The sequence below is a fragment of the Schistocerca nitens genome, chromosome 2 (assembly GCF_023898315.1).
Source record: "Schistocerca nitens isolate TAMUIC-IGC-003100 chromosome 2, iqSchNite1.1, whole genome shotgun sequence".
NCBI lineage: Eukaryota > Metazoa > Arthropoda > Insecta > Orthoptera > Acrididae > Schistocerca > Schistocerca nitens.
The window spans coordinates 858,798,804-858,823,251 of record NC_064615.1 but is presented as its reverse complement, the minus strand read 5'-3'; the positions used below and the strand labels follow the sequence as shown (position 1 = coordinate 858,823,251).

General features: G+C 39.1%; 1 protein-coding gene across 2 annotated transcripts in view; it reads right to left on the bottom strand.

The window, feature by feature from the left end:
• The window catches only part of LOC126237120 (uncharacterized), a 331,755-nt gene that overhangs the window by 218,596 nt on the left and 88,711 nt on the right, over positions 1-24,448 (bottom strand). Inside the window, exons 5-6 of one of the 2 annotated variants that reach the window (XM_049946935.1) lie at positions 2,056-2,358; positions 1,599-1,658 (exon numbers count right to left, since the gene is read on the bottom strand). The exons of the other annotated variant lie outside the window; for it this stretch is intronic. Coding sequence (XP_049802892.1) covers positions 1,599-1,658; positions 2,056-2,358 — 363 coding nt within the window. The remainder of the gene's footprint in view (positions 1-1,598; positions 1,659-2,055; positions 2,359-24,448) is intronic. 2 annotated transcript variants of the gene reach the window in all.

Here is a 24,448-nt window from a genome sequence, read left to right as displayed (position 1 = left end):
TAAATTGACTGCCTCTATGGAAAAGATTTATGAAAGCCAAATTTCTTTAGCAAATAGACAATAATAAGTTCAGTGTTCTGCAAGGCAATTAATGCTTGACTGTCAAAAACCTGGAAATACAAAAACCACGAAACTAAAACTAATTACATATTTTAGCCTTCCACAAGTATGTGAATGTATTTTAATTCACTTGCTAGCTCTCAGCCATCGAAATTCGTTTTGTTTTCATTTGATGTGAGAGTTTTAAATGAAGAAGAAACAGCAAAATCACTAACCCTAAACACGGATCACGTCGAGACTACTGTCTTCTGCATTGCAACTTAAAGACTGCTCTGCGCATGCGAGAATCTGGCAGCTTAGACTCGTCAGAAGAATTTTTCCGTCTAGTGCCTGGCTGATAGTTGCTACTGCTGATACAGCTAACAGCTGTACTTCAAGTAACCATAAGCAGGAGCAGGTTCTGCTCATATGCGACTCAACTGCCCATGTGCATGAGCCTGCAGGCAACTGCTCAAACAAACGTAATATAAACCGTTGTGATGTCACGGTCATCGGACACAGTTTGTTTTTTACAAAGTATTGCATAGTCTTTGTCCTGAAGCCTTTAACACATTTTGGTGTTGGCAGATGCTTGTTTGCGAATTGTATTATGTTGTTGGAAACGGCGCATTTCCTTTTCAACTTGAGTTAATTTTGATTTTCTTTCCCTTGTTTATGTTTTATTGCTGCAGTATTATTCTGCAGTAGTGGGCTAAAGTAAAATTCTTTGTTAGTGTATCGTTTCTTACCAGTCAAAATTACAAAAATTTAACTGAAAACTAAAACAATGAAAAATTCCTGGAATTCTAAAAATTTCCCCGGTTTTTCCCGGATGAAAAAATTCTCGAGTTCTTCCTAGATTTCCCGGTTGTCCCAGGGCGTATACACCCTATTTCACTGTATCTTCTTACCAAAATTAGCCAAAATGGGTGCATTAAAAATTAAAAATACCCTGAACACCAGAACTGCAGGGGAAGGTTTGTTACAGCCATTATGTACCTGGTTTCTCATATGGCAGTAAAAAGATATACCGGACACTGTTCCTAATAAACATAATCTCATAAATTATTCAGTAACTATCAGAACAGAAAAAGAGGTACATGGTCACATTTCCGTAATTAATGTGTAAGATACACAGAATGTCCATACGTATGCACATAAGAAGGTTTGTGAAGAAAGAAAAGAGCCTGGAGAGCAAAAGGTCAAATTTGAGGGCTTGCACAGGGTCAACAGTAATGAGGATTGGCTTTACTGAACCATACTGAGCAATAGTGGGAGCTGAGAGAACAAAAAAGCTCTGAGCAGGCCATCACTATTATAGTGGAAAACGTGTTGTAATTTCATGCCTTGCCTGTAAGACTAGGTAACTCTGAAAACACTGGCGAACGGAACAAGAAACTAAAAAATGTTTTCACATTCGCAAATAGAATTAGTGGAGAAATGTAACACCTGAATGTTAATGAAGAGGCATCATTTATATTCCATACACTTTTAACAGGAATTAATATTACTGACAATTACTGATTGTTTTAGAGTACCGTACATATTTATTTACTTACTTATTGATCTGAACTTAATATTTTGGACACAGTACTTTTGAAAGAGTGAGTCGTCATGGCCTGAAAGAAAGTAACATTTGACTGATGTTAGCATGTATTTTTAGATGTGATAAAATTTTAACATTTCACATTGTTAGATCATTTGTTTGGTTGCATAAGTCTCCAACACAACAACTTTTATTTACCAAGCAAATATTTACATATTAAAATCAAAATGACATCATCATCATCATCAAAGCATGGTGGTGGTGATGGAGAGGGAGGGGGGATGGGGAGAGGGGGGGCAGTGAAAGGGGGAGGCGGAAGGGCAGGAGGGATGGATGGAGAGAGGGGGTTAGCATGTGGGTGAAAGGAAAGTATGTTTACAAATGTGGTACAATATGTTTCGTATGACTAAATACATATAGTTTCTCAAATTTATAACTCTTCATGAATCATTGGTGAAGCACAGAAATACCTTTATTTTCCTCACAGATGTCTTCCCATTTTTCAGAAGGTTTACTGGCTACAGTCTTCATTTTATTCTCAAGAACATTACATGTATCAGCTTGCTTCCTTTCATAAATGTGTGGGAGATTATTTTCTTGACTTTCTTTAACCTTTTCATAAACGACTTTGGCGTAGTTTTTACCACCATTTATGTTTTTATTTCCAGAAACTACTTCCGACTTTGGGAAAGTAGAGTTTCGGGTTGTTTTCCTCGTTGCTGGCACATTTAGCATAAACTTGTTTCTGCTTGGTATTTTAATATCCAGCAGAGCTGTAACATGAGAATTTGTTAAGCTGAACTGACATCATCATCAAAGCATTTCACTAATTGTTACAAATGTTCACAACATAAAGGCCTGGCATATACTCAGTACTGAGAATTTTCACAAAATATACACTGCATTGCACACAATAAGCTTGTGCCTTTTGAATATGCTTGCAAACTAGTAGCTACATTTTAAAAGCATTGTGGTAACCTTGGTCTAGAACACTAACCCAAATGTCTTGGGTCCTAAGTTCAAACCCAGTCACTACTAACGTATTTAATAAAAATTGTCAGCAATGATGGTCGAAAACTTCCAGTATAAGGAGTTTGCAAGAACAGATATGAGAAGCAGATAGAGGTTACAGGTGCCCTCTTACCTTTCAGGTGGAAAACTGCCACTTAAGGCAGAAGAATCAGCAATAATCTACAGCTTGAGACTGCAGAAGGATATGGAAACCACTCCACTACTAACAAATAACATGTATATGTACATACATGCCCCATAATTGTGAAAGTGTCATGATGATAACCTATTTGCAAAAGATTCTGGGTTAGTATCGTATTCTGATTTCTATGAGTGGACCATCAAAGGGGACGCGATATGTTGTTAAGTTTCAACGTAGTAGAGAAATGGGAAATGCATGAGGTGAATACAGATGTAATAGGGATCAGCGAAGTGAACTGGAAAGAAGATTTTTGGTCAGGTGAATATAAAGGGTAATATTAACAGCAGCAGAAAACTGTACAATGGGAGTAGGTTGTCGAAGACGTCACTCGGCTGCATTCCCATAACTTGTTTGAAAATTTCATATACCTGGAGAAAGTTAAGTTACATATCCCATACAAAATAACTAACTTTTACAGAAAATCAGAAAGACTTGTTACTTGCAGCGAAATAATCACATATATAGTAATTATCAAGAGAGATGGCTGCTGATACCTTCAGTGCAAATGCATAAGACTTCCACACTCTTGCAGGAATATAAATAAAGCCGAAAGCAATTAGGAATGCTACCAGCATGTGACAAGTTGAGAATCTGGGTTGGGCATGAAGCGGGTCTGGATGGCCGAGGGCGTTAACACAACTGCTGATGTTTAGCGAAGATCTTAGTTTGAATCCCAGTCTAGCACAAACTTTCAACTCTCACTACTGAATTTGTTTCAATGTCCAATTGTGGCTGATGTCTTTATTTCCCTTCACTTTCACTTAAAAGAATACGCTTTAATTATTATTAATTAATTGAAACCTCATTAAAATGGCTCGAGCATTTCCAAGATAATTTCCCTTGACAAAATACAGTTATGGATTCGTAATCTACTAATCGAATGGTTCAAATGGCTCTGAGCACTATGGGACTTAACGTCTGAGGTTATCAGTCCCCTAGAGCTTAGAACTACTTAAACCTAACTAACCTAAGGACATCACACACATCCACGCCCAAGGTAGGATCCAAACCTGCGACTGTAGTGGTCGCGCGGCTCTGGACTGAAGCGCCTATAACCACTCGGCCACACCGACCAGTAATCTACTAATCAAATGCCTTTTTTTTTTATATTCATGTCAACCACATTCTGTTCAATTCTTATTTTGGCATTTTTGTAGTGATTTTTCTTTTTTTTATTTTTCTATCCTTGTATAAGCCACACTATTCATTTTCAGTGGGAGGAGGGAGACAGAAATTGAAATTATAGAGAAAAATTTATGTCACACACGATTTACAAAAACGCCTCACAATATGGTCACCCTCAATCATATTTTTTTAACTTATAATGTACATATATCACACAGAAATACCAGCCTTCTAATCAAAGTTTTCAGTGATGCTGCTGTTAACTTCACTACAGATATTTGTTTCATCATCGCTATCAGTATTTTCGTTGCTCTCCTTACAAAGTACACTGTTGCTACTATCTAGTGCAGTGGACATGCATCACTTCATGAACCACAGTTTTGAAAGCTTCTCTATTACATTTACTCTTCATACAGTTTGCAACTGCATCATAACTGCAGTGAATAACAAAGTTTGTTAATAATTTTCTTTTATGTTACCACTGACTGGTGAAGACTAAATTTTAGGCTTTAGTTAAAAAAAATGTGCCTGTCTGTCATGTAAAATAAACACAATTGTCATCACTAAAAGTCACTCGTTGCAGACTGTTACACTGCCACCTCATATATAGAGATTAAATTTCCAAACACTACGTGATATAGTTGCTCTATTTCAAATTAAGGAGTGAGAACTACATTTGAAGTTTGTACAATGCAAAAATATACTGGTATTTGTAGGGTCATACTGTTGAGGTGAAGCCTTAATTTTACATGGGTACTGAGACTTATGTTTGGGTCAAAATGGTATTACAAACACTATTTCTAAGCAAAGACAACCAGCAATCTCTGTGGGCCCATGAACCATTGGGAGCCACTGAATATTGCTTAAAATAAGCCCTCAGCATCATTTGAAACTGTATAAACGATAATACGCTTAAAAAGACATTGCATAATTCTGACGTAAGGCTTGGTTTACGTCTTAAGCTGCTTTGGCAGTTGGGGTAGTTACCAGCAGTTAGCTACTCATCAATTACGGACTATATTGTGAGAACTGTGATTATTATATCCAGGTCAGTCATGAAATATTATTTTGTTCCAATTAGTTACTAGCAGAATCACTGAAGACGCAGATGATGCTGAGATCTGACCGATTCAGATAACAGAAGACTGATTGATGCCATACAGAAGATAAGTATATTCACAAGAGTTGTAGATTTGAGAAAGTACTGATAGGTGCTCAGTTATACGCCTCAAAGAAAACATAGGTAGATCTTAAGGCATACCCTGGCGCAGATATAGACTTGGAGCAAAATTAAGTAATGATGGAAAGTTGGCTTAAGTTTCAAGGTTATCATCATGAAAAATCAATTAATAAGGAAAGTGAAACTACATACTGTGGAATGATTGTGTGTGTGTCTGGAGTTCTCTGAGGCTGTTGATACTGCAATACTGAATGGCGTAGCAAATACATCAGCTGAGGAGAGATTGACAACCCTAAAATGGATAATCAGACACACATCAGGAGAAAAAAGGAATAGAGCAATGTAAGAGCAAGAAAGATATAGTGAAATGGCCCCAGGAAAAATGTGAGGAATTTGAAAAAGAATGGTCAGCTTAAGAACAGAGTCAGCATTCAAAATAAATATATAAAATAAAATAATTTTTGAACAATTTAAAAGCCCCATTGTCAACATTAACTGTGCTGAAGATATTCACTGTTAAAGCCAGAGAAGAGAGCAGATATGTGGAAAGAGTCTCCTGAAGGCCTCTATGTGGGCAACGAATTGTCCTCTGGATGCCCACGTGCCCAAATCAGCAGAGGTGCGAACACAACCAATGCATGAGCAGTTACGCAACATGACTGTAGCCTTAGAAATGCAACAGGTCTGCTAAGTAGATGTCATACAATTCATTTGTATGTCTTCTTCTGGACTACAGCTGCATGGTATCCTTACCAGGTAGGATAGACGGAGGACACTGACAAGATTCAAAGGACGGCAATTCATTTTGCATTATCAAAAAATGGATATTCACTGTTAAAGCCAGAGAAGAGAGCAGATATGTGGAAAGAGTCTCCTGAAGGCCTCTATATAAACTAAAATAATTTTTGAACAATTTAAAAGCACCATTGTCAACATTAACTGTGCTGAAGATATTCACTGTTAAAGCCAGAGAAGAGAGCAGATATTGCGGCATGGTCTTTCCACAAAATTACCATCTCCAACTTTTTCCTCCATATGCAAGAGAAAACTGAGCTTAGAGGGAAAGATATAGGCACACATTTTAGCCACGTGCTGCTTCTGTGAGGAATGGCCGAGAAATAGTACAAAAGTGTTTCTATGCACCATGTTAACATAGATGTAAATGTCCACAACCAGAGGTTACCTTGCAACTCATGTACATGTGAATGCTATGCAACTGGATTACCAGGCAGGTATCTTAATACCTGTGCCTGCCTGTAAATCAGCTGACATTTGCTCTTGGACACTTCTGCCCAATGGGACAGTGTTGGACCAGCCTAAAAAATGGGATCCAGAATCAGGGTCAGAATTTGACACATCTCTCACCCAAGCTCAACCACGATCCTAATCAAACTCCTACACCACACAAATTTAACCCAATTCAGTTCTTAATGTCTCATCCCTACCTATCTCTGACCCTACGACACCCATTCTTTCTAGAGGACTAACCTTCATTCCCACACCCAAATTCAACTACAATGACCTAGTCAAAGGTGTCCCATTCACCCATCCGCAACTGGAAATATGACTTCACCACCCAATTCCAACAGATAACAAATGAATTGAGCATCAAATCCTATCTAGAAAAGTTACAACCGAAATCCAAAAGCAATCTGCCTCCTACTTCCCCAACCCTCCTCTCCAGGAACTCCTCACTTAAAGCATTGCCTCTCAGTCCTGCCTGATCACCCCAAACCCTACTCAAATTGAACTGGGAGCATGACCTGACCCCTCTATCATCATGCCTTTCCCACTCCCCCCACCCTGCTGACAAGGGCTCAACTACTATAGTACTTGACTGCATGGGATATATGGATCAGGGACATCATCAGCTCCCTGACATCTCATCGTACAAAACTGTTCCTAATGATGTCATTTCTTCCACCCAGACCCAGCTGCAGAAAATGCTGAAGAGCTTAGGCCTCTCGCACAGACTTAATACTGCTCCCACAGAACTCCTCACCCAATCAGATGCACACCCACCCACTTTCTACTACTTTCCAAAGCACACAAAAACAACCATCCTGGTCCTTCCACAGAAGCTGGCTTCAAAGCCCCCACTGAATGCACTTCAGCCCTGGCTGACCAGCACCTCCAACCCATCAGAGAGAGCCTCCCCTACTAAATGAACAAACCACTCACTCTTAGAACATTGCAAATTCACCCCCCCCCCCCAAACTATCTCTCCCAAGAGCAACTTGGAAGTCTTATTCAAAGGCCCATTTACTGTCATTAAAGTCGACTTCATCCTTACCCATAACTCCTTCATGTTTACCGACTAGACCTACCAACAGATCAGCAGCACTGCTAAGGGAATAAGTACGGAACCAATCTATGCCAGCCTCTTCATGGGCCGCATGATGTAGGAGGCATTCCTCACGACCTAGGAGCTGGTCTTCCCTGGATTCACACAAATTTATTTTTGATATCTTTGAGATCCAGGCTCAGTGAAAAAGAGCTATCCTGGAACAATTAAACTCCTTTTCCCACCTTAAATTCACCCAGGCTTTTTCCAGATCTGAAACCACCTCCCTTGACGTTGATCTACACTTCACTGAAGCTTACATCCAAGCCTCAGCCATGTGAAACTAACCAAAAAGCAACAATACTTAAATACTGACTGCTGGCACTCCCACCCAAACAGCTTAGTCATATGTATCTGTTCCACCACCAACTCCCTCAAAACCTGCACCAACAAAGTCTCCCAGGCTTCTCTCTCCCACAAGTATCCACAGATTTTAATCACAGACAAATCTCCCAAGCTGTATCCTGCTCAGAACCTCTAACTCACTAACACAGCTTCCACTTCCAACAAGATCAGAGGTACCCCATTGTCACCCAGAACCTGCCAGAATACTTTACTCCCCTCAAGGCTATGACTTTCTCATACCAATTCTTCACCATGATATCTTATCGCACCACACACAGTCACTATCTGTTGCATTCCTAAGCTCTGTAACATCTTAGTCAAAGTGTATGACATTCCAAAATCATTATTCCTAGCCCAAGGTTCCTACATACACAACTGTCCCCCTGTAAAACCTGACCATGCATCCATCCATTACCACCTAAAGGCACGAATACCACTAAAATGGGAGAGTGTATGAAATGACATAGAACTGTTGACCTTGGAACCACTCCATACTCAGTTGAAAATCATGCTCTACAGCAAGACTCAAGGAACTGTAACATTTGCTGCATCACACAGGCTACTTGGTTCCTCACATCCAACACTAATTTCCCTGAAATGTGGAGACGGAAACTTGCCCTGAATACATCCCTGTGTCCCAAAACTCTCAGGGACGTAACTTCCATTACCACCACCACCAACACCACTATAATAATAATTATTATTATTATTTCTCATATAATTATCATATTTGCTTTTAATTCTTTCACTGCCTATCCACCTTTCTTTTTGGTTCCTTTCTCCATCTCCTTTTCTCTAGTGCTTAATTGCAATGTTTATTTCTTTTCTATTTTTCTTCTCTTCCATCCTCATGATTTCTGGGATGAAGCCATTACAGTGCCTAATGGACTTCTACTCCGTTGATGTCTTCCCAGCCATCTTTCTCTCTTCCTGTCATCATAAAAATTGGGTTATTCTCATCCAGGGGTCTGAGTGACCTGCCCTTCTCTTAACCTTCCCTAGCCTATCCATCTCTCCTCCCTGAAAAAGGAACTAATAATGGGTGTCCGGGAAGTAAGGACAAATTTAAATTTTGTGCCAGTATGGTAGCTGTGGCTTTTTCATGCTTCTTATCTGCGATCCTTCCAATTAGTAGCTTGATATCTTTATGCAGTGAGCATTGTTGTTTGATGTTTATTTTCATCATGCAGCAGATGACACCTGAGCAACGCATCCTATTTTCATCATGCAGCAGGTGACACCTGAGCAACGCATCCAAGTGATAAAAAGTTAGTACAGAAATGGTCAAAGTCCCATGGCAAGTGTTCATGAATTGCTTGGTCCACTTGGACGTAATACTACTCCAACCAATCATCAATTCCGAAGTTAATCCGGAAGTCTGAGACAACAGGTTCTGTTTCAAACAAAAATGGCTCTGAGCACTATGGGACTCAACTGCTGTGGTTATCAGTCCCCTAGAACTTAGAACTACTTAAACCTAACTAACCTAAGGACATCACACACATCCATGCCCGAGGCAGGATTCGAACCTGCGACCGTAGCAGTCGCACGGTTCCGGACTGCGCGCCTAGAACCGCGAGACCATCTGTTTCAAACATTAAGAAAACAGGATGACCGCATTCTGTTCGAACACAAGACAACATTGATGTCACGAGTGACAATGTGACTCTAAGCATCAGAAAATCAGTTTGCCAACAAGCTCAACAATTGAATTTATCACCAAGTTCACTGCATAGAATCCTTTCAAAATATCTGAAAATCCATACATACTCAGATGAGGTGCACTTCCACTTCAATGGTATGTCAATAAGCAGAACTGCAGAATTTGGGGTAATGACAATCTGTGAGTGACAGTGGAAGATGAGATGCATCCACAACACACAACTGTGTGGTGTGTGTTCTGGGCAGGAGAAGTGATCGGCCCATACTTTTTTTTTTGGAAATGATTAGGGAGCTGCCATCACAGTGAATAGCGACTGTTACTGAAACATGCTTTCTGTTTGGTTTTTACCCCTTAATTATGAAAATGTTGATTTTTGGTTTCAACAAGATGGTGCAACATGTTGCACAGCCCATGAAACGATTGCTCTACTGAATGAAAAGTTTCCTCAAAAAATTCCTGCCAGATCATGCTATTTTACGCTTTGTGACATTTTTGCAAGGATTTTTGAAATTAAAACTGTACATGAACAAATCACAAACAGTACAGTTTAATAAGTCACAGCTGCAAAACACTAACACGAATTCTTTGCAGACGAATGGAAAAACTAATAGAAGCCAACCTCGGGGAAGATCAGTTTGGATTCCGTAGAAACACTGGAACACGCGAGGCAATACTGACCTTACGACTTATCTTAGAAGAAAGATTAAGGAAAGGCAAACCTACGTTTCTAGCATTTGTAGACTTAGAGAAAGCTTTTGACAATGTTGACTGGAATACTCTCTTTCAAATTCTAAAGGTGGCAGGGGTAAAATACAGGGAGCAAAAGGCTATTTACAATTTGTACAGAAACCAGATGGCAGTTATAAGAGTCGAGGGACATGAAAGGGAACCAGTGGTTGGGAAGGGAGTAAGACAGGGTTGTAGCCTCTCCCCGATGTTATTCAATCTGTATATTGAGCAAGCAGTAAAGGAAACAAAAGAAAAATTCGGAGTAGGTATTAAAATCCATGGAGAAGAAATAAAAACTTTAAGGTTCGCAGATGACATTGTAATTCTGTCAGAGACACAAAAGGACTTGGAAGAGCAGTTGAATGGAATGGACAGTGTCTTGATAGGAGGATATAAGATGAACATCAACAAAAGCAAAACGAGGATAATGGAATGTAGTCGAATTAAGTCGGTTGATGCTGAGGGAATTAGATTAGGAAATGAGACACTTAAAGTAGTAAAGGAGTTTTGCTATTTGGGGAGCAAAATAACTGATGATAGGTCGAAGTAGAGAGGATATAAAACGTAGACTGGCAATGGCAAGGAAAGCGTTTCTGAACAAGAGAAATTTGTTAACATCGAGTATAGATTTAAGTGTCAGGAAGTCATTTCTGAAAGTATTTGTATGGAGTGTAGCCATGTATGGAAGTGAAATATGGACGATAAATAGTTTGGACAAGAAGAGAATAGAAGCTTTCGAAATGTTGTGCTACAGAAGAATGCTGAAGATTAGATGGGTAGATCACATAACTAATGAGGAAGTACTGAATAGGATTGGGGAGAAGAGAAGTTTGTGGCACAACTTGACCAGAAGACGGGACCGGTTGGTAGGACATGTTCTGAGGCATCAAGGGATCACCAATTTAGTATTGGAGGGCAGCGTGGAGGGTAAAAATCGTAGAGGGAGACCGAGAGATGAATACACTAAGCACATTCAGAAGGATGTAGGTTGCAGTAGGTACTGGGAGATGAAGAAGCTTGCACAGGATAGAGTAGCATGGAGAGCTGCATCAAACCAGTCTCAGGACTGAAGACAACAACAACAACAACAACAACAACAACAACAACAATATCAATGGCATCCCACCAGATGTTTGTGAACGCACCACCAAAACTTCAATGAACTCATTGCTCGTTGACGTGTGGCCTTGGTCATATGGAGGATATAATTTTTCATACATAAATGGAGTAAGTTACTTCATGTGTTTGTAAAAAAAAATTACATTTTCAATACACTTTGTGTGTTCTACAGCACTTTTAATATTCGTACATACTTCCTAGACGCCACCTAGTTCCAAAAGCTGGGACAGAGGAATGTTCTTTCGTTTGTGGCTATTGGCAATACTATACATATCACATCCTAAAAGGTAAGAACTGTCCTGAAACTCTGCCTCAGGTGGGAAAGCAATTACCACATGGGATGCAAGCAACAATCTGGAGGGGGTGCGGAAGGGAAAAGGATATTAGTGTATGGGTGGGGGGAGAGAGATGAATGGTGTCTGGTGGAGTGTGCACAGGAACTAGACTGCCTACAGGTGCAGTGTCAGGAGCTTGTGAGGCAGGGAGGTGTAGAAAAAAAGGGGAAAAAGGAAGCAAAAAAGAAGCAGAGTGGGGAACTATGGATGGATGCGTTGGCAGAGGGCTGCAAATAAATAGGGTGGGAGATGAGAATGGGGAGGAGATGATGGGACAGAGGGGGTGGTAACTATTGGGTGGAGGGTGTGGGTGCAGTATGTTCCCTTAGGATGAGGCCAGGATAATTGTGGGAATAGATAATGTGTTGTAAGGGTACCTCCCATCTGCACAGTTCACAAAAGCTGGTGGTGAAGGGAAGGATCAAGATGGCTTGAATAGTTAAAGAGCCATAGATATTAAGTGTGTGATGTTCAGTTGCATGTTGTGCCACTGAGTAGTCTACTTTACTCTCGGCCACAGTTTGGCGGTGGCCGTTCATCCTGGTGGACAGCTGGTTGGTAGTCATACCAATATAAAAAGCTGTGCAATGACTGCAGAAGAGCTGGTAAATGGCATGATTGCTTTCACAGGTGGCCTAGCTGCTGATGGGGTAGGACAAACCTGTGACAGAACTGGAATAGAAAATGCTGGGTGGGTGGTTTGGGCAGGTTTTGCACCTGGGTCTTCCACAGGGTATGATCCTTTTGGGGGTGGGATTGGGAGTGGCATACAGATGGACTAGGATATTGTGTAGGTTGGGCGGGTGAAGAAACACCACTTTAGGGAGGACGTGGGAAGTATTTTGGGTAGGATGCCCCTCAGTTCGGGGCATGATGATAGGTAATCCTCCCCTTTCTTGCTCCCTTTTTTCCCCACCTCCCTGCCCCACAACCTCCAGATGCTGCACGTGTTGACTGTCTAGTTCCTGCACACTCCACCAGACAGTGTTTGTCTTTCTCCCCACCCATACACTAGTATCCCCTCCCCTTCCCTGCCCCCTCAAGATGGCTGCTTGCACTCCACTTGAAAGTTGTATTCCAGACCGAGATGCTGGAATTGTCAGTCGTGTGTGCACGAGGTGATTGTTGAACTTTCATCTGATACATTTGACCGAGTTTTGTAGGACTTACGAGCAAAGAAAACAGAATGAATATGTGTCATTCCTTTAGGATTTCTAAAACAATTGGGAGGTGTTGTATCCAAATAGTTATTCAAGTTAGTGTGTAAAATCTGTGAAACTGGAGACAGAACATTGGACATTCAGAAAATCATTATTTACACAACCCCAAAGATCATTTGATTGGATAAATATGAGAACTATCACACTTTTGTAAATATATAAAAAGTATTTGACATCATAAGATGGTGGAAGATGTTTCAACTTCTCAGAAAAACAGGTACACGCTGTAGGGAAATATTCAGTATGCACAAGAACATAGAGGAAACAATAAGAGTGTGGTCAGCTTAAAAAAAGTTTAAAGCAAAGATGCACCCTTTTTATCCAACTCTCGAAAAAGTAGATAAAAGAAGCAATGATGGAAGTAAAAGTTTTTAGAGTGAGATTAAAATTCACAATAGAAAGATATCAATGATAAGATTCGCTAATGACACTGCTATCCTCTTCGATTCTGAGGCATAGTTATAGGCACTGCTGAATGAAATTAATGTTTTTTTTTTTTTTTTAGCACAGAATACGGTTTAAGGGTAAATCAAAGTTATACGTTATTTGGTTAGCAGCCATATAACTGCAATTCTTGAAATAGGCAGTATATTAATAAACACATTTATTAATACAAAACACAACGCAATTCTGTAAAATCATATTGTAACCTATCGAGTGTGGCAAAATAACAACTGAATACAAAACTGAAAGTTATGGCATTTCTATTAAAATACAGAAAACTTCAAATACAGCATTTCCTCCCCAGTTAATCTGAGAATAAGCTGTAGTGAACCAAATTTTGACAAATCTTTGTTCATCTCCAAGTTAGGTAGATGTCACCTCAATGTCTCTATTTTGGTGTACAATCGCCTAAGTATCCAGGGGTACATTTTCACCCAGATCTACTGGTGGATCAGGAGGCAGTCAAATTAAGTGTCATTCATCTTCAGTCTTGTGTTGTCCACTATTATTCAATATGCTACAATTTCTGAGCTGGTTTTGATACCTTTTGACAGTTCCATAAGGCTGTTTCATGATGTACAGCATATCTTCCAGCTGTATGATTACACTGTCAATAATCCATTGTGGTTCACTTCACAAACTGTTTGCAAAATTGTTGACATACACTTGATCAACAACCTGGGAACTTTGAACTCTTCTTTGGCTTTGCCTCCTGTTTTGATAGAAGGATCAGTGACCATGAGATCCTTGGCTGACTGCCATGCAACTTTTATCTTGTAGCTAAACAGAAGCAGATACCTCCTATGAGTTAGTGTGGATAGAGCTTATACTTGACAAGTGGAAGAATTTAATAAATCTTTTACCGGTCCACAGCAGCTGAAAGGTTCAAAGAAAACTTTAGTATCATCTCAAATAGGTACCCCACTCATAAGGTAACAGTTGGTAGTGACTTCACTACAGAAAATACATGTTCAAAGCCGATGATAGGAATAACACACCATCAGAAATTGCACTAAAGGCATTCTCCAAAATTTACTTTGAGCAATTAGTTCAGGAGCCCATTCAAAGTGTAAATTGTTGTAAAAACATACTTCGTCTCTTAGCAACAAATAACCCCAAGGAAATAGGGAGATTCATGATGGTTATAGGGATTAGTGACCACAAAGTAGTTGCAGCAAGACTGTATATCTTAACATCCAAACCTACCAAAAGTAAGTGCAAAATATACCTATTTTGAAAAGCAGATAAAAATTCATTTGACACCTTCCTAAGAGACAGTCTCCATTCCTTCTTAACTAACTATGGAAGCATAGAGTACATGTCACTGAAATAGTATCGACAGCAATTGAGAGAGAATTATACCCAATAAATTAACAAGAGACAGAACTGACTCCCCTCCCCCAAATTGTACACAAAACAGGTCACAACGCTGTTAAAGCAGCGATGAAAAAAAGCATGCCAACCTCAAAAGAACACATTCGCCAAGTTTTACATAAGCTTCAAACTTTGTGCAGATTTCAACGTGAGATACTTTTAATAGTTTCCATAACGAAACTTTCTCAAAATCTGGAAGAAAATCCACGAAGATTCCGGTCTTATGCAAAGTGCTCCTGCAGCAAAAAACAATCAATATCTCTTCTGCCCTACAGTAATGGTAAGAACACATTGCATTGCTACTAATGCAACTTTACTAAATATAGTTTTCTGAAATTCCTTCACCAAAGAGAATGAAGTATATATGTATCCCAGAATTTGAATCAAGAATTAAAGCAAACATAACCTAAAAGTAGTTATCCTCAGAGAAGCAAAGCACCTCAAATCACATAAAAAAATGCAAGTCTTCCAGTTCAGACTGCATAGCAATTAGGTTTCTTTCAGAGTAAGCTGGTGTAATAGCTCCATATTTAGCAATCATGTACAACCATTTGCTTGACAAAATATTTGTACCTAAAGAATGGAAATAGGAATAATCTGCTAAATTACAGACATTGATTTTGGAACATATACTGTGTTCGAACATTATGAACTACCTTGATGAAAATGATCTATTGACACATATAGTCAGCAAAGATTCAGGAAATACTGCTCTCGTGCAATGCAATCAGCTCTTTGTTCTCAGGAAATAATGAATTCTGTTGACAGAGAATCTCAAATTGATTCCATATTTCTAAATTTCCTAAAGGCTTTTGATACCATTCCTCCCAAGTGACTTCTCATCAAATTGTGCACATATAGAGTACGGTCTCAGTTGTGCAACTGGATTCACGATTTCCTATCAGAAAGGTCACATTTCATAGTAACTGATAAGAATCATCAAGAAAAACAGAAGTAATATCTGTTGATCCACAATGAAGTGTTACTGGTCATCTGTTGTTCCTAATCTATATAAAAGATTTAGGAGACAATGTGAGCAGCCATCTTATATTGTTTGCAGAGGATGCTGTATTTAACACCTAGTCCAGTCATCAGAAGATTAATTCTAATTGCAACATGGTTCAGACAGACATGCAGTGACAAGGAGTGAGGTCACCTACATCAACACTAAAAATTTGAGGTAATGTCTTATGGTCACCGGTCCCTAAGCTTACACACTACTTTAACTTAAACCAACTTACGCTAAGGACAACACACATACACCCATGCCCAAAGGAGGAGGAAAACCTACGATGGGGAGAGCCGTGTGGACCGTGACAAGGCGCCTCAGACTGCTCGGCTACCCTGTGTGGCATGAGCACTAAAAGCAATCCATTTAAATTTCTTTTACACAATAAATCATACAAATCTAAAGGCTGTCAATTCAACTAGATGTCTTAGGATAACAATTATGAACAACTTCCATTGGAACAAACGCATTTTATTGGCAGAACATGTAGAAGAATCCACTACCTACACTATGCTTTTCAGTCCTCTGCTAGAGTACTGCTGTGTGGTATAGGATCCTTATCAGTTAGGATTGATGGACGACGTCACAAAAACTGCAAAGAGGGTAGCGCATTTTGCATTATCGCGAACTGTCATGCATGTGAAATATAATTTGGGGTGCCCATCATAAAACAAAGATGTTTTATACTTCAGTGAGAACTTTTTACAAAATTTCACACCTAAACTTTCTCCCTCGAATGCTAAAATATTTTGATGACGCCCACTTATATAGGGAGAAACGATCAGTGTAGTAAAATACAAATCAGACTTCACATGGAAAGATTGAAGTGTTCATTTTCCTCACATGCTGTTTGGGTGTGGAATGACAGAAGTAGCATGACAGTTGTTTGATAAACCCTCTGCCAGGCGCTGTAGTGTTAACTGCATAGTACAGATGCAGCTGTAGATGGTACAGCCTCAACTGGTATAGCCCACTAACTGGTCTTCATTGGCTTCCAGATTCTTCAGTCAGTCTTTCAGTTTCTTCTTTAACCTTATCCATCATCACAGCAAATGGTACTCGTCTGATCTTGAAAAATTTTGGTGTGGTTCTTGTCTTAATTTCAAGGCTCCTTCTAGGTTTTGCAGGTGCCCAAACCATGCTGGAAAAGAGATTCCTGATCCTGGCATACTTTCTCCTTGTATTCTTTAAAGCTATTCTGATCCATCATATTTGTAATCAGTGACTTTCATTAATATTTAAATTGAAGACATTGAACCAGTTAATGCCAAAGATATTGATTGTTTTTCGTGTGTTGACACTCATTAATGGAAGCTTTTTGTTTATTTCATTGTATTTAACGACAGCCACAACCCCGCCCCCAAAGCAATCTGAGCACCAATTAAGGTTTTCAATGTAGAATTTGAATTGAAGTATTCTGGTGATCCCAGCAATTCATAAGCATCCAGGTTTATTAGTGAGTAAGTTCCACCCGTATCCAGCAGGAATCTAATGTGCAGCCACTGATTTCCAGTGGTGTGTCAATTTTTTCTGCATTTTCCTGGCTGCTGATTTCTTCAGCCGATGCAGCTTCATTTGCTTCATTATTTCTTATCAATCTATCAGTATATGCAATCTCTTGACTGTCAGGTTGCCATATTAAATTACAGTCCCTTGCAAGACTGTGTAAATCAGCCACACATTCTGATTACATCTATCCAGGCTTCTTTTTTGTGACGCGGAATCGGTGCCAGCACAATTCATTCTTGCTTTAAAATGAGCTGACAGTTGCTTAGCAAGCTTGGAATGTTTTTCCTTACTGACATCCTTTTGTCCAAAGTTTTGTCAACAGGTTGAACATCAGTGCCCACTCACGACAAGAAGTACACCCATTTCATGTTGCCGTGTGGTACCAGTATGCCTTGAAATGTTGATCTAGGTAGCAAAGGTATGAATCCATAGATGCACTATTCCTTCAAGTGCAGGAAATGCTGTTACATTTGATTTTTGATCCAGTGACATAGTGCTGTGATTTGATAGCAGTTTTAACCAACTGTGTTGTTGTTCTCACAATTTGTTACCACCAGTGCTAGATATTTTACGTGCTGAACTTATTTTTTACACCCTATTAAAATGTCCGAATTAGCTTGTCTTACAAAGAAAACATTAAATGAACATCTACAACAGTTTTGATTGCATCTTTTCTGAATGCAAGAACCTTTTTGCACTTTTTCTTAATGTCAACACCTCTTTCCACTTTTTAATATTTTTCTTTGCTTTTTAGCCACATTTTATTCCTAAGAAATGAGAAAAAAACTAACATTCCTATGAAGTGCAGAAAATGGAGACTTTTCATCTGCAAAGTTTGGTTCTATGTAGTTCCTCAGTTCTCCTCCAAGACTGGCTCCCAAGACTGAGCTAATGGGGATATAACTACCAACCTGGTGAGTGACTGTTGAACTATTAGCCTACTGACCTTGTTAGTATTACAAATGTTTTGACTTTGTGGGGCTCTGCCATTTTTATATATTGTCAGCATCAGTAATCAAATATATTGAAACAGGAAGTGAACTCTGGAAAAATACATGCTATGGCAAAGCGGTTTAGTGCAGGTTGTATTCAGAGTGAATGGTCTGTTCTCACATGGAGTGTTTGTGGTATATTAATAACAACTGATGAGAAACACAAATATAATCATGTTACATAGCATACAGCCAGCACAAAACATGGGAAGAATAAGGAACTACATTGTAGTACAGGTGGAGTTGCACAACAATTCATTAGTGAGGCAATGGCTTCTTGAAACTGAAGAAACAGAAATGATTTTTTTCTACTGTGACAACGAAGACATTTGTGGCATGTGGTATTCCTCTCTCCAAGCTTAACAACCCTACTATGAAAATACATATGCAGAAATATACGGGGAAGTTTGTTCCAGATGACAGAACCTTATAAAAATCATATCTTCAGCCTCTGTATGAAGTTACACCAGATCAGGCAAGTAATAGCTAAAAATCCAGTAAATTTTAAACTAGATGAAACCAGTATTAGGCAAAATAGATGTGATCCAAACATTTTAGTAGACCCCTAAATAGACACCAAGTGAAACCCATGCTGTTGTTGATGCACTTTCTCAATAAAACAACAATGCTAGTGTGATGTAATGTTTCAATGATGCATGTGTTGTATTGTGACCTGAAGAAATACAGTATGATCAAGTGTGACTAGTACCTACATATCAAGCGTCTTCCATGTTACTGGCATTAGCCACTCTGAAACCTATGTACTGTAATCTAAAGCACGTGACCTGCATTGCACACACAGTGCATCGAGTTTGTAAAGCTCTACATGAAATATTCACGTGCAAACATATTTCTGTCTTGCACTAACAAATCACTAAAAAAGGGCCCTGCTAGAATACAAATGCTTGCTGAAATTAGAAATCTTCCTCTTCCAACTTCCTGAATTCTTACAACATTGGGCAATGTCCTCAGAAAGAAGAATAATAGGTGTTTCTGATGGATGTGAAGGAAGCACTGGAGGGTACTACAAAGCAGGTACTAAGACAGAGCTTAGAAAAAAAAAAAAAATGTTGAATATGTTTGTTCAAACAGGGATTTCAATTACTGACTGCAAATAAAATATGCACCACTTGTATCTGTTGATGATAAACGATCCTTTTCTACATTTAAGTATTTAATTAGATGTTCGAGATGTAGCCTCACTGAAAATAACATTGAAATGTTAAATTTTATCTGTTTTAACAGTTTTCTGGACATGGGATTGTAATAAAATTGTATTCTTGGATTTGTTTTATGTAGATTTTTAATATATCATAACATTAGAGTATACTGGGTCATATGAGATGTAAAAGCAGTTTTGATGATGTCTGTACAAATATTAACATTTAAAATTTGGATCTTTTTCAATTAAATTATAGCACCTTCTTTCCACCTTTCTAACCTACATATTGCACCTAAAATTCCTACTCTCATTATTACATAATGAAAATTAACCTAAGAAATGAGGTTTTCTGCAGAAATGTTGAGGTAAGGAATGTAAGGGAATTGCTACCTGGAAGTAGTTTTAATGACAAGCCAAGCTATTAATAAAACAGGGAATAGCATCCATAGTGCCAGAGGGAACAGTACATTATAAAAATTATTAGGAAAGTCAGAGATTGAAATGTATAAGATGGGTAACGGAGGATGTTGAGTTTGACTGCTACTGTGAAAGCAAGAGACTGGCACAGAGGAGAAAATCTTTGGGGGTCATTAGACAGATGATCAAAATAACTTTTCTTCATTAAATACACCACTGTCACAGTAAAACTAAAAATAAGTTATTATGTGATAAATAAAATTCTGTTATCTATTGTTTTAGGATTACATTGACTCATTTCATGTGATCAGGAGACTTTGCAACCACATCAAGTTTTAATTTTTGTGCTTAGTTTGGTCGACTTGATTAGTTTCAGAATAAATGACCGCGTTACAAATGTGTAAAAATTTAATTAAATGGTATCAACCACATTTTGTGAAATAAATATACGTTATTACTTGTTGTTCAAGTATGTGCAACAGAAATGGAGTTTAGTGTAAGTAGCGCTGGGTGGAATTTCATTAGGAAATTCTTTGTAACTGATACATTTTGGGGAAAATGTATGACCTTGCTTCCATGAAGTGAAATACTTCAAGGATTTATATTGACAGGTATTATACAACATCCATATACCACCTAGCATCAGTCGACATATTAAGAAAAATCAGAAAAGCTGGTCAAATATATAATTAACAATGTAGCAAAAGACAGATTGCTACTTACTGTAGAGACGACACATCAAGTTGCAGACAGACACAATTAAAAGACACTCACATAAAGCTTTTGGACACACACACACACACACACACACACACACACACACACACACACACCACGAACTCCAGCATCTCGAGCTGGAATGCCAGCCTCCGACGCTGGAGTTGGTGTGTGTGTGTGTGTGTGTGTGTGTGTGTGTGTGTGTGTGTGTGTGTGTGTGGTCTGTCTGTTACTTGAGGTGTCTTCTATACAGTAAGTAGCAATCTGTCTTTTCCTACATCGTTGATATTCCTACCTGGAGTTTCAACTGGTTGATTCAAATATATAATTAATTATGCAGGGAAATGTCAACAGCAAGATTACTTGTTGTAAAAGTAAATATCACAAAATAGCCAATTGTAATTATGCATGTACTGAAATAAGAAAGGAATGGATTAATATGCATGTTTGACAGTGACTCAAAAATAAAAAGCCCATGTAATATGATTCTCAATTGCTTCCTGGCAACACCAGTGAGCCCAGAGATTGTGTAAACTTCGTAGCCCAACAAAAACTTGTATGCAATTTACTTAATAGGTTACATACAACAAAAAACATTTTAGAGTTTTCAGCTCTTTTCAGTGATAGGGTAAATTATTAATATTTTGCAAGAGCTTTCCACATTATAGTGCACATTCTTTAGCAATACCGTAATCATTTGACAGAAGAGACCAGCTGACATGAGACAGAGGAACAACAAGAAAGTTCTAGAAAGACATAACTTTTTGTTCTCACAGATGTACGGATAGCCTTTCACCAAGTGAATTAGAAATGATGTTCATAATTCTGCAAGGGCATAACATTCTACATCTTTATTCTTTATGTCTACACACTTGCAGCCCTCTGCTGCTTGAGGGCTCCAAATTGCAGCATTTAACATGGCACTGTGTAGCTGAACTACGTTTGTGTGTGAGAAACAGTGTGCTGTAATCGAGTGTTGACACTGAAGAGTTTGTCCACAATGGACCACTCTCTCCTCCACCATGACAATGCCTGACCACACACAAGCACTATGACATCTGCAACAATCTGATCAATAATCGTCCATATGGTCCCGACTTGCCCCATCCGATTTTCATCCCTTTTCAAAACTTAAAGAGTACCCTCAAGGACTTCATGTTGATAGTGATGGAACAATGCAAGCAGAGATGAGGTTGTGGCTCTGTCTACAAAGTCAAATACTCCATAGTGACAGTATCAATAAACTGATCTCTCATTGGGAGAAATGCGTTCATCACCAGGATAACTATGCTGAGAAATAAATATGTATACATGAAGAATAAAGGTGTAGGATGCTAATAATGTTGTTTTATTTAAAAAAGCTTTTAGAGTCTTAATATAAAAAAAATTCAGAGGCATCCATGATGAGAAATTCACAATATTCGCAAGAAGCGAAGTGGCAATAATGTACCTGAACAACTGAAAGGGGAAATTAGTGTTAAAAAGGTAGTAAGAAAATGTTGCAAGACATCATTTCTTCTGATGGACTTGTCTGTTGCAGAGGCAATGAGAAAGTCAAAACAGAATTCAGAACAGATGACAGCACTGATGACATGTACTAGTATGATGATGGTTGCCTAATGAAATCTAGCAAGAACAATTAGATGTTGCAGACACACTGCTTAATACCACATTAATGTCAAATATAAACGTAATCTGTAAGTTATACAAATTCACAGGAATGAGTATGGCATCTAGTTAACTGAAACTGTCAAACAGAAATTGGAAGTATGGACAAATCGTGCTTATCATGGAAACCAATCATCACACTGTTGTCGAAAAGAAAAAAAAAAAAAAAAAGATGTAAAAGACTGGCAAAAGAAAATATACCTATGGATGGGCCCCTGCCATCTCTGAGATTACCGTGACTTGCCCCTCTATTCTAAATATTCAAAACATCCACCTTTCCTCCCAGAAGAAGAAACTGATAGTTCCAAAAGCTAGGAATTACATTTGTCTATCAGCATTATTGGAATTTCACCTCCTGAAGGTAAAAACTGGCCAGCCATTCCAACTCTCGGTAACTTCACTGTTTTCTCAAGTGAACTTCTCTCTTTAATTTATATTTATACCACTTTCTTGCTTGTCTATGTCATTGTGTTTCCTCAGTTCTCCCAATTAATCTGTGGTCTTGTTTATTTCACCAGATATTTTAATGTTGTGTAGACATTTTCAAGTACTTTGTTTCAACTCAGATCATTCAATGCGCATAACAAATCTTATCTTCATCACTCCCACTTCCTTTTCTTAATATTGTCAAGTTTCCTTCACTTATATGGCTGTTCTGTCTGTTCCTTCACTTTTCAGCTTTCCCTTCTTTCCTTAGCATTGGATTTACAGTTGTTCTTTCTACCTTTATACAGCATCTTATCTTTTCTCCAAAGGTTTCTTTAATTGTCCTATAGGTGGGCATCTATCTTTCCAATAGACATGCATGTTTCTACAGTTTTGCACTTCTCCTCTAGCCATTCACCCATTGCCATTTCATACTTCCAATCAGTCTCAGTTTTAGGCATCTGTTTTCCTTTTTGACTGCTTCATTTGCAGCATTTTCATAAATTACATTTAATATACTAGATGTTGTCCAAGAATTTCTGCTGAGCTTTGTCTTCTTTCCAAATTTTTCCTCTAGCATCTCAATTATTTCATCTCTCAGAGGAACCCATTCATTGCCTTTCATTTCCCTCATTTCAATTCACTGTTGTCTAATGCTCCCACTGAGTCTCAGCAATCTCCGGTTGTTTCTAATCATACAGTCCCACCTCTTTAGTTTCCTATATATTTGTAGTATCTTCAGCTTTAGTCTACATTCCATAACTAATAAATTATGGTCACAGCCCCATCTGCTGCTGGAAATGGTTTATTGTTTATAAACTGATTTCGAAAGTAACATCTCACCATTAAACCATCTTTTTGGAATCTTCCACTGTACCCACAACCTTTTATCATCATCTTTAAACCAAGAGTTTGCAATGATTGAAGTACGCACTGTTTTGCCCTCTGGCTCATTATCTGTATGTCTCCTTTGCTTCACTTTCCCCACTGTTGAATTTCATAACCCACTTCTCATTCAAAATTCAACTTTCGTCTGTCTTAATGGTCTAAATAATTTATTTTTCATGTTTCAACCTCTTTGCCTGACATTCCTGTTCAAACAGCCGGAAATGGCGGTTGTGTGTGTGTGTGTGTGTGTGTGTGTGTGTGTGTGTGTGTGTGTGTGTGTGATGAAAGCTTTGGCCAAATGCTACAAGTGTTTTGTTGTGCCTTTCTACAACACAACCTGTTGGTAAGTAGCAATCTATCCTTTCCCTAATATTGTTGAATATTACTTTCTGGTATTGCAACAGTTATACAGTGCAGGAATGCTAAGACAATATACACTCCTGGAAATGGAAAAAAGAACACACTGACACCGGTGTGTCAGACCCACCATACTTGCTCCGGACACTGCGAGAGGGCTGTACAAGCAATGATCACACGCACGGCACAGCGGACACACCAGGAACCGCGGTGTTGGCCGTTGAATGGCGCTAGCTGCGCAGCATTTGTGCACCGCCGCCGTCAGTGTCAGCCAGTTTGCCGTGGCGTACGGAGCTCCATCGCAGTCTTTAACACTGGTAGCATGCCGCGACAGCGTGGACGTGAACCGTATGTGCAGTTGACGGACTTTGAGCGAGGGCGTATAGTGGGCATGCGGGAGGCCGGGTGGACGTACCGCCGAATTGCTCAACACGTGGGGCATGAGGTCTCCACAGTACATCGATGTTGTCGCCAGTGGTCGGCGGAAGGTGCACGTGCCTGTTGACCTGGGACCGGACCGCAGCGACGCACGGATGCACGCCAAGACCGTAGGATCCTACGCAGTGCCGTAGGGGACCGCACCGCCACTTCCCAGCAAATTAGGGACACTGTTGCTCCTGGGGTATC